The following is a 10,930-nucleotide window of genomic DNA, read 5'->3' as shown; positions in this document are numbered from 1 at the left end:
AATTTTTAATCTTTTTAATTTAGTTTATATATGTATAATTTTGGTTTTTCAATTTTTGTTTTAATTAATCAAGCCTTTTATTTAAAAAATTAAGTAAATTTAATCCTACCATACACTATAATTTTATTTGTCTAAAACCTTTGTAGAATTTTATCTTGGATGATTTGAAATTTTGACTTCTAAATAACATCAACTCAATATTAATTTAGTAGCCGACACCAATGCAATCTTCTAATAATAGAAACGGCTTCAACTTAGTTCTTTAACCCCTGAAAATGATTTTCTTGTTATTTTTCATGATTGAAAAACTAATTTAATGTTATTTTTTTAAGGGTGAAAGGAAAGTCAAACTAATATTTTATAGATCAAAATAAAAGTTTGCTAAAAATTTAAGAGAGAGAAAATAATCAACAATATGTTTGGCCAAATGGGATCCAAGATTTAATTAAGAACGACCTAGCCATGGCCTAATACGCGTGTAATTAACATATTAAGGTGGTTGTGAGAATCTTTAATTTTATTTTTTTAATTCTAGATTCCAATAGCAAATACTTGTTGTTGATGTTGACTATTGATTTCTTGCAAACTAACAAACTAGCTTATTTTTCCTACTACAAATTTTAAAATTACTATTTATTAACAATTTTTAATATATTATTCTCTGTTAATACTTTATCAACGTAAATTTATTTATTTATTACTAACAATATGATACATACTACTAATAAATAATTTTATTAGAATAAAATAGCAATATATTTTATTAGAATAGGGAACAAATTAAGTGAGTTTAATTAAAATTCATAAACATATTTTAATTTATTCACTATAAACACGAAATGGGTTTAAAAGAGCATGAACAATTCCTCGAAAAGAAACAAGATGGTGCTATATATATATATATAGATAAGAAGGTGAAGAATGGAAGAAAGTTACGTGATGCTCACGGTCTTAACCCAACCACTGGTTTGGAGTTTAGTGCACACATAATGGAAGCACAGAGTACAGAGCTAAGTGCTTTTCTTCCATCATGAACGCTGCCAAAATGCCAGATGCCATTGTCATGTGTATGAAGCTCCATATTTCCATTCTCATTAGTCTTCCGTTCACACACAGCAATTTGTTTAAAAACACACAAATGTTTGTAAATCTATTAGCTGCATACCTTTTTATCAAAACTAGTTTCCATATATGTATAATTGTGAAAGACAGGTCTTACAATACCAGTTTATTTAAACAGAGTTAATGAAACTACCATATTAACTAGTGGTAATTAGTAGATTTTTTGTTGGTGAAGGTTATTAATTTTAGGAAAAAATAAATTATTGAAATTATGTTAAGTATATAACACGCATGTCATGTTTAAATAAATATGATATATAAATATGTATTTTATCATTTTTTTTCCTTTTAATGCTTATTTTTCTCCCAAGGTAATGCTTTGCAAAATGGGTTCCTAGATTGGATTCGGGCCAGCTGTGGTGTTTTAGTTAACTTTGGGCCAGAGATGCATTACATACCTCCAACCAGTTTTTGTTTTCTTTGGGCTTCAAATTGCTTCCTTTTTATATGATCCACTTTATTTAATTAACTTTTAAGAGTATTTTTGTCCACAAAATAAAGAAATTGGATAAACTTTTTAAGTTAAAATCTAAATTACACAAGACAAAATATATCATAAATCTAAATGAGTAAAAACTAATTTTAACAAATTGCAAACGGTAATTGTAATAAATAGGGAAAGAAGGGTATTATTATCAATGTCATTTGCTGGGGTAACATCTAGAGGGTATTTTAGTAATTTCAGCATTTCTCCTTCCGTTGTCACGAACCAAACAACTTAATTAACGTTAGGACTTAAATTAAGAAAAGGTACGGTGTTTACAAATAACCAAACACAGCAATCGTGTGGGAAGGGCGAGGTGACTTAAACGTCAACGAGCCACAACCCTTCCTTTCTGCTTCTGATTTACTCTGCAAATTGAAACAACACGACAATGCGTGCCGGCCAAATCTCACGCGCCACCGTGGCATTTCAAATCCTCCTTTGTCTGCTCCTCGTTTTCGTCATCCATTGCTCCGGACAGCAAAATTGCAGCAAGACATGTATTGCAGAACAGTGCGACAGTAAGATTCGATTTCTATATGCCTTAATTCCTTTCAATTAGTTTTGATGAAGCTATGATAAATATTAATTCATTATGTTATTAGCGATCGGAATCAAATACGGCAAGTATTGTGGGGTGGGCTATACGGGTTGTCCCGGGGAGGAACCATGCGATAATCTCGATGCTTGTTGTATGGCCCATGATGACTGCGTTGACAAATTTGGTACTTTGCTTCTCCTTTAGTTCTATTTTCTTTTCTCTCTCTCTCTCTCTTAATTTTATTTATCTTTAATTTATAAGTTAATTATATGTAATAAATATTTTAATTTAAATCAACTATAAATGTATATTTCTATTCTTTTAAAAATGTTACATATCATATCATCTCAACCAATAGTCGTTCGAATAAGTTGTGTGATTCTTGTTTGGTTTGTATTATTGAATGAACTCTTGAGAGTTTGTTCTATACATGTATTTATGGCTTTTAAAAATTTCATTCTTGTTGTCCTAAGGCAAACAGTGTCTATATATATTTTATTTAATATTTGGTCGATTTTAACTTATTCTTGAGTAGTTTTTAAATTAATTTTGCAAATTGATCAAATGGGAACCCATTTCTTAGTGTGTGTTGGATGCTTAAAAGCTTGTCGAGTATTCCAATGTCATAAATTTGCTATGTCTTAAATTCTCATCTGCTTTTTATTTTTGGATGGAATTTAGTTTATATCTAATTTAAATTTGTGCGGTGTCATCAAAGTGTATATCTTATAAATATAGTTTTGGACAAAATTTGATGATAGAATAGCCCATTAATTACCAATACATGTATAAGTGAAAATGCCAGTGACTTTACATTTTGCCATTACCTCGAGACTTTTCTCTTTAGAAGATTGATTTAGACTAATTAAACATGGTTTTACAGGAATGACTCATGTGAAATGCCACAAGAAATTAAAGAATTGCCTAACCAGGGTACAAAAATCTGGCAAGGTTGGATTTTCCAAGGAGTGTCCTTACAATATAGCTGCACCTACTATGATAAGAGGCATGGACTTAGCCATCTTGCTGAGCCAATTGGGTGATTCCGTTCATGATCTGTGACAAACTTGAATCCCCTTGATACCCATTAACAAACTTCAAATTGATCTTATGATCCTATTGAGCCTGATTAGGCCACTATTTTTGTTTTACTATGCTGTTATTTTTTATTATATCCCAGAAGAACTGCAAGGTTCTAACATTATTGAAAGAAATGACACGAAACTATTTTACACAAAAGTGAAAATCTCACATCACGATGAAATAAACACAGATGATGCTGTCATAGTTTTGGTGAATGAGAAAGGATCGAATGAGACTAGTTTGTGTTTGTGAATAAGGTTCAAACTTTTTCAATCACTCAAGTCTTGACATTTTAGGGAGCAGTTAAGAAATGTGTGCATGGCACACATTTATATATGGGTATGCTAAGCATCATTTGTTGGTTTATTATTTATGGTTAATGTAAGTTTTGTTTATCAAATTAAACATCGTGTGCTTATTTGCGGAATTTCCAATGGCGTGAAGTGTGGGTTTTAATATGAAAAAAAAAATGTCATATAACAATTCAGAAATTGTTTATTTAATACTTTTCTAAAAGGCTAGCCTGAATCACCTCATGGATAAAAGTAACTATGTCCTAAATGAACAAATGAAGATAAGGCATTGTGTTGAAAATTATATTAATTTTGTAAAGTAACTTAGTTCAATTCTTTTCTGGGTGTGTCATATGGTTTAATTAGGATTAACTTGGACACAAATATCAATAAAGTTCAAGAAAACTAAGAAATATCCTTTTCTTTTTAAGTCAGTGACATTGACACTATAGTTCTGTTACTCATGCAGAGATGTAACACTGCCATTTTAGAGTTTCCCATCTCAACTTAGTGGTTCTATTTTTAATTTGAGAAGCAATCACTTGCAATAATGATTCAGAAAACTTGTAACATGATTTCATCGTTTGTGAAGACATGAACTACTATGGTCGAAGTTAAATTATATCATTCAACTCCTTGGACACGCAACTCATTGAATATGAGTTTGGTGCTTGGGGTTAAAGGTCTCAAATTATAGTTTAGAAAAATAAAATTCATATATATTTTTTCTCTTTTTTAAATAATGAATATCAAGTTTCTGAATAAGAAATATTTGATAAATACTTAACTAAATTATTTATCAAACAAAATAATGAATAGCGATTTAATTTTTTATATATTAAAAGATGTGTTTATATTTAGTATTCGGTTGAAGTTTAACTTATATTTTTTTATAAAATTAATATAGTTAATAGTAGAGGCACGCTTAATGAAAGCCTATCATAATTTCTTTTGCTAGTTTTTCAAAATGAAAGATCAAAGATCAACTATCTTACCAATCATAGTAAAAGGAAATACTACTCTTCTTCGTTTTCATTGATTATAACACGATGAAGATTGATTACATCTAAATCCAATACATCGTTGTCACTTGTCAACACTAATAAATAACATGTTTAGTACTAAATAAAGATTTCACATAAACCAGCCCAACAACAATTGTCCAAACCTAACTCCTACTAAACAATAAATAATAGATAGAAAAAAGAGAAGAGAAAAAAGGTTCTTCAGTTCTACAAAGTTGAAATTTTAAAATTATAAGAGTTAGCATAATTCTCACTTTATAAATTAATTTTAGTTTTGAATGTAAAGCGTGTTATAAATTATTTTTTATAAGATTTGAATAAATAATTTTTAATACATATATTTTTCTTTAGATCATAATTTTTTTAGAGGTAATGTTAAATAGAATTATTATAGACGATAAAGATAATTTTAAAAAATTTAATATAACCGTATTTATTAATATTGAAATTGGATGACTTAAAATAAGAGATTATTAAATTAGTAATAGAGAAATTTGAAGCGAGGTGCACGATGATTTCGATGCGGGTTCCCATACGGAATAACTGGTTGGCGTAGAAATAAGAAAAAGGTGACTTGGCTTTGTATCTGCTTGTCACGTTTCGACGAAAGTTCAATTCCAATAAAATTATTCCCTCTTTCTTCGCCTGTAAGATCCATTTTTCTTCTTTCAGTTTTTCTCTCTTTCTTTCTTTTTTCAGTTTTTAAGAACCAAATCATTTTCCTTATACAATTTGTTCAAATAAAACAATCACTGATTCTTTAGTTTCTCTCTGCGTTTGCGCAAAGCATGTTGCATAGAAGCTTCAAGCCCGCCAAGTGGTACGTTTCACTTTTATTAATTTCAAATTTCAATTTCAATTTTAATTTAAATGCTTTGATTGAAGCCAGAGAGACTCTGTTAGTGGAGGAAAGGGTTTTGTTGAATTTAATTTTGTTGTTTTTTGGTTTGGTGCAGCAAAACGGCATTGAAGCTCGCCGTTTCACGCATAAAGCTTCTGAAGAATAAGAGAGAAGCTCAGGTGAAGCAACTCAAGAGAGAGTTGGCTCAATTGCTGCAGTCTGGTCAGGACCAGACTGCTAGAATTCGGGTAACAAAAACGACATAACAATTTTTTTAAGTGATTTGTTATTTCATTCCTCTGTTTTCTTAGGTGTTATGTTAGATCATAGATGCCACAATTGGGATTTGGTTTCTGATTCTTTTTTTTCTTCTTGGGTGATAATAAAGAAAGGACGGAAGACAGGCTATTAGTTTCTTTGACTTTTCGTCTGTTTGGTTTTCAGGTTGAACATGTTGTCCGGGAAGAGAAGACCATGGCAGCTTATGATCTTGTTGAGATATACTGTGAACTCATCGCAGCACGCTTGCCCATGATTGAATCACAAAAGTATTTAAAACTCGCGAAATTTGTTTCTTTTTAGTACTTCTTACTCTGTTTCATTTCATGTTACTGTATTTGTCTTCATTATTTCCAAGTCTGTTTATGCTCAATGTATTATGGTTTGTTATATTAGGGGTATATCAAATTTTATTTTTCTCTTTTGTAGATTGATCTTGCCTGGAATGTTATATTCTTTACTTTGGACAATACTACTGAATTTGTCTATATCATTGTGTGTGTGTTTTTTAGGAGGGAGGGGAGGTTGGATTGTCTGTCAAATGTGCGATCATTTTAGGAGAATCTAATTCTATTATACTTTAAAGAGTCAAAGGTAATTGTGGTTCAAGTCAGACTGGTCTTGATTGGACATTTGGCAAACAAAATTAACTAAATGAAGGAACCTTAGGCCGAAATAACATCTCACTATCTCAGCCTTGGCGAATCTGATCTGTTATGAAAACTATAGACTTTATATCTGGATATGCTATTGATCAATGAGTTTTATATTTGATGCCATTACAGAAGGTATTATGGAAGAATGTTAAATGGTTCATTTGGTACAGTAGCAGAGCCCCTGGATCAAGAGCCATTCCCAACTGATTATGTAACATGCTAGTCCCACTTGTTAGCTTCATTCCTAGTGATTTTTGGCAAATTAAGATTGTGTTTGAATTAGTATTCTGCCAGTCATTCATGAAAGCCTTTGAGATGCCCACTTGTATGTCTTTATTTTATCTGCTTTGACCTTACTAGTGTGTGTCTAAAGGGATTGTCATGTGTGGTATTTCTTTCTGAAAATATAGATCTTGCAGTCTATAAGTTTGTTAATTGTGATTGTGCATTCTCATTTCATTGTCTCATCATCGTTTCTCCCTTTTAAACTTTTCAGAAACTGCCCCGTTGACTTAAAGGAAGCAATTTCAAGTGTAATATTTGCATCTCCAAGATGTTCAGACATACCTGAGCTCATGGATGTGAGGAAGCACATTACATCTAAGTATGGAAAAGAGTTTGTCTCAGCAGCTATTGAATTACGCCCTGACTGTGGTGTAAATCGCTTGGCAAGTTTCTCTACCTGCTAGAAGTTGGATAAAATCATGTTAAAGCACATTTCTTGCAAGTTTTTCTTTTTATAATTTAATGATGTCTTTTCAGTTGGTTGAGAAATTGTCTGCTAAAGCACCTGATGGTCCAACCAAGATAAAAATATTGGCTGCAATTGCTGAGGAGCATAATATCAAATGGGAACCCAAGTCATTTGGAGAAAATGATGTGAAGTCTTCTCAAGACTCATTGGTAGGCTTTGCTCATTGAAGATATTCTTTGGGTTAATCTTATATAAAATGTTTATTGGATTATATTATTTTGACATTATTTATACGTTAAGGTTGGGGAAAGCATGTCTGAGAAGACTGCTTATGTGGAACCTTCTCAAATCAATGTTCCACCTGTCCATGATGAAAAGGGTCCTCCTAGTTTACATGCTTCATCACAACTTAAACCAATGCATGATGTATCTACAAATTCGTATGAGCAGACTGCTAGTGGTGCTGCTGGAAAGGCTAGTGGCAATCAGTCAACATCAGGCGTGTCTAATCCAGAAATCAGATCTTCAGGTAATTTTGGGAAGATGGTACTTAAACATGAATTTCTGGGATTCTGTTCTATCTAATACATTAATATTTGGAGTTCTTTCCTGCAGGAATTGGAAGTAAAGAAATGGATTTTACAGATTCATATTCTGAAAACAGGAATGCTTTTCCTATGGGTAGGCAAAATTGGAACATGGAATTCAAGGATGCTGCTTCTGCGGCCCAGGCAGCTGCAGAATCTGCAGAACGTGCAAGCATGGCTGCAAGAGCAGCTGCAGAACTTTCAAACCGTGAAAACATGACAAGGCAGTATTCAGGTGGATCACATAGTGCTTCAGGCAGTGGGTTGAGAGATGAAAGACCTCAAGAATATGCTTTCCATGATTACAAAAATGTTTCTACAGGATCTGTTGATAGCAACTTCCACAGAAATAGTTCTGGGATACACAATGAACAAATTACCACTAGAGAACAAGATAATCTGGCAGGACCACCCAATGAATATTACAGGAATCATCGTGAGAATATGGTGAAACATGCCTCGTCAGCTTCATTGACGTGTGGCAGTGCTTTCGGTGATGATGAACTATTTACTAATGATTCTCAAATGGCTGATAGCTATCCCCATGATCACTCATTTGAGCAAAAAAATAGTGACTTAAATAAAATGAGTATGAAAAAGCAAGCAAGCAAAACTGAAGAATATTTTGTAACTGATATACATGATGACCATGATTTGAACACTGAAAACAACTATCACTTTGGAGATGCAAGGACAAATAGTCATTCTAGAAAAACTTCCTCTTCTCGTCTCATTCCTCCAATTGATGATCACAGTGATAATTTGGAGTCGAGTGGCTGGAAGATGGGGAACAATGCTGTGGAAGACCTTTATGTTACTGATCAAGGAAACACTCAAGGAAATTCTTTGGAAACAGGTTCTTATAATGGTACTTCTGTTGTATTTGACGATTATGGATCAGAGGATGATGATTATAAATTTGATGTTGTTAATAAAAAGTACAGTGGTGAGGGATCTAGTTTGTTTGTCTCATCGAACAGTAGCAAATCACACGTTGTTCCGTTAGAAAATGCAAATTCTTGGAGCCATGGACAAAACGTTGATGAGAAAGTGACTAGTACACAGTCACATATTTCTGTTGTTTCTGAAAGATTGACAAAACCTGCAGTTTCTTCTGAAAAAGAAGACTTGTTGCCTGTCACTTTTGATGATTCAGATGACCCCAGCTCAGATAGCGAAGTGGATTTGGTCAAGTCTAAGGTTTCTGGGACCTCTGATTATGGAAATTCTTTCCTTGAACAGATTGCAAACCACGAGGCTCCAGGGTCCTCATCAAGAAATGATAAACATGTGGGCAGTGACAGAAAGTCTTGGTTGTCACCATCTTCAGTTGATTTCAATACTGTGGAAGAGCATTTGAAGAGAAAGGTAGACATCAATACTGCATCAGGAAAGAATTTTAGTTATGATGACTTGCCAGACAGTCAATCACCTTCAAAGGGAAGAAGCTCTATATTGGGTTTGGATCTTAAGGCAAACAATGACAATGAAACTTTGGAGGAATCTCGTTTAGAAAGTGGTAAGGAATTAAGCTATGGAACCTTGAAGGGTGGTTTTCGCAATAAAGGTTACAGGAGACCGCCATATATTAAAAATACATCGAATGATGTTTCATCTTCTTTGGGGGACACTTCAATCCAGAATGAGAGATCTTTGCCTACTGTAAGGACTTCCATTGGTTTTGATGCTCCTGTTCAGGAAAAGTATGCTAGGGAAGTGAGCAGAGGAAACAGGACTGTGGGCTTGAGAGCGCATGACACATCTTCTGAAGATGGCTATGATCCGGTTGCATACTCTCAGGAGACTCTTTCTAGTAGTACTCATGAACCTCGCATTCAGAAAGTGCAAAGTGAAGCAAAAAAGAAATCAAGCTCACGGGCCTCTGTTCCATACTTTGATTCTGATAATACTGATTCTGAGAATGAACTTCCTAAACAAAATTCAGCTAATATTGCCCGTCCTGTTAGTGGAATGTCTCAAAGGACATCAGCTTCTTCAAAAACTGGTACTGGTTTAAGTTCAAAGGATGCGCCTTTATCTGAGGCTTCTGTGACTCCTGGTAAAAGACTTGGATGGAAATCTTCAAGGATTTCTTATGACAGTAAAAATCAAAATGCCGTATCCATAACGAAGAGCTCTGAAAATTGGAGAGAGTCTAAGCCTGGATCAGCTAAAATTAAATCATCTGAATCAATTTCAGAATCTAATAGATCCTTGGATGAGGAAATTCCGAAGTCAGATGCAAGGGTGCAACCTTCCAGTTCTCTTCCTAAAACAGTGATACAAGATAGTGAAGAGGGTCAAGAGGCTACAAAATCTTTAAATTCTGATGGAGATACGCCATCTAAGCAGAAGGCTGGGCACGTTCATCCAAAGTTACCTGACTATGATTCCTTTGCTGCCCACTTCCTGTCTCTTAAGAAGGGTCGTCAATAACTTTCCCTTGCTTGCTTACAGCAACATAGCTACTCGTACATAGTCTTGATGGTTTATCTGTCTTCTGCATCCTGTATTGTTACAAATAGATGCGTGATTTATGATTCAAAATATTTGAGGAATAAAGATGCGACGTGTTCTTTGTGTATAAATTGAGTCAGGGTTTAGGTTTGACCCTCATTTTTGGTACTGTATTTCAGGCTACAACGTTTAGTTTGAATATTTCATTGTAAATATTCCGCGATTGCGTTGTATGTTCATTCAACTTAGCTGAGTTATACCTAAGTTATACTATATTCTTTCATACTCATGCGCTCATTAACACCACATTCATTTCATAACAATTCGTTGTTTGCTAGCAGGAGGATTATTTGTTCGGGTTTGGGGAGCCATGCCAATGATTCAACCGATGTGAATTTACAATCAAGAGCTAGGAGTTAATCGGAGAGATTTTTTACTCTATGCCGTTGAATTATGTTTGCTGACATCAGTGTGACAGATTTTTTCAGTGTGGATTAGTGGCACGTCAAATTATGAATCTTATGTATGTTTTAATTGAGTTTATTTTTAAGAAACAATTTTGCAGTATCGGGACACGCTTTTATAAAAAAGATCTTCTCTTCAAAAAGATAAAATAAAAATTATAGTATGCACCTAATCTCTGAAAAGGAGTTTATTTTCATTGAAAAGTTCTAAACTTTATACAGCTGTACACTATTTTTACTTATTTTCTTTCACTTTATCTTTTTCGTTGTCTTACATAGTATTACCCATCATATATCTTTTATTTTACTTTCTTTTGATTGGATAATTAAAAAAGAAAAAAATGTTAATTTGATAGCAAAGTTTAAAAAATGATTTATGTAAAGTAAGAAAATATATAATTATA

The 10,930-nt window shown here is 33.2% G+C and overlaps 2 protein-coding genes across 4 annotated transcripts; both read left to right on the top strand.

Annotated features, from left to right (window-relative positions):
- Nucleotides 1-1,890: 1,890 nt before the first annotated feature.
- Nucleotides 1,891-3,366, top strand: LOC113867940 (probable phospholipase A2 homolog 1). Its single transcript, XM_027503451.1, has 3 exons — nt 1,891-2,127; nt 2,212-2,331; nt 3,031-3,366. Exons 1-3 carry the CDS (start codon nt 1,998-2,000, stop codon nt 3,207-3,209), a joined length of 429 nt encoding a protein of 142 aa, XP_027359252.1. The 5' UTR covers nt 1,891-1,997; the 3' UTR covers nt 3,210-3,366.
- Nucleotides 3,367-5,132: 1,766 nt separating this feature from the next.
- On the top strand, nt 5,133-10,627 carry LOC113866976 (dentin sialophosphoprotein-like). 3 transcript variants are annotated; one of them, XM_027501837.1, is made up of 8 exons: nt 5,133-5,195; nt 5,336-5,368; nt 5,505-5,637; nt 5,834-5,937; nt 6,821-6,992; nt 7,087-7,227; nt 7,319-7,547; nt 7,634-10,627. In XM_027501837.1, exons 2-8 carry the CDS (start codon nt 5,337-5,339, stop codon nt 10,039-10,041), a joined length of 3,219 nt encoding a protein of 1,072 aa, XP_027357638.1. In that variant the 5' UTR covers nt 5,133-5,195; nt 5,336; the 3' UTR covers nt 10,042-10,627. The 3 variants fall into 3 exon arrangements, with proteins under 3 accessions (XP_027357638.1, XP_027357637.1, XP_027357639.1); XM_027501836.1 differs by having other exon boundaries at nt 5,164-5,368; nt 7,634-10,610; XM_027501838.1 differs by lacking the exons at nt 5,133-5,195; nt 5,336-5,368 and adding an exon at nt 6,454-6,535 and having other exon boundaries at nt 5,618-5,637; nt 7,634-10,610.
- The last annotated feature ends 303 nt before the right edge of the window (nt 10,628-10,930 follow it).

The sequence above is a fragment of the Abrus precatorius genome, unplaced genomic scaffold (assembly GCF_003935025.1).
Source record: "Abrus precatorius isolate BTA unplaced genomic scaffold, Abrus_2018 Scaffold5, whole genome shotgun sequence".
In the NCBI taxonomy this organism is placed as follows: Eukaryota; Viridiplantae; Streptophyta; class Magnoliopsida; order Fabales; family Fabaceae; genus Abrus; species Abrus precatorius.
This window is presented reverse-complemented; position numbering and strand designations above follow the sequence as displayed.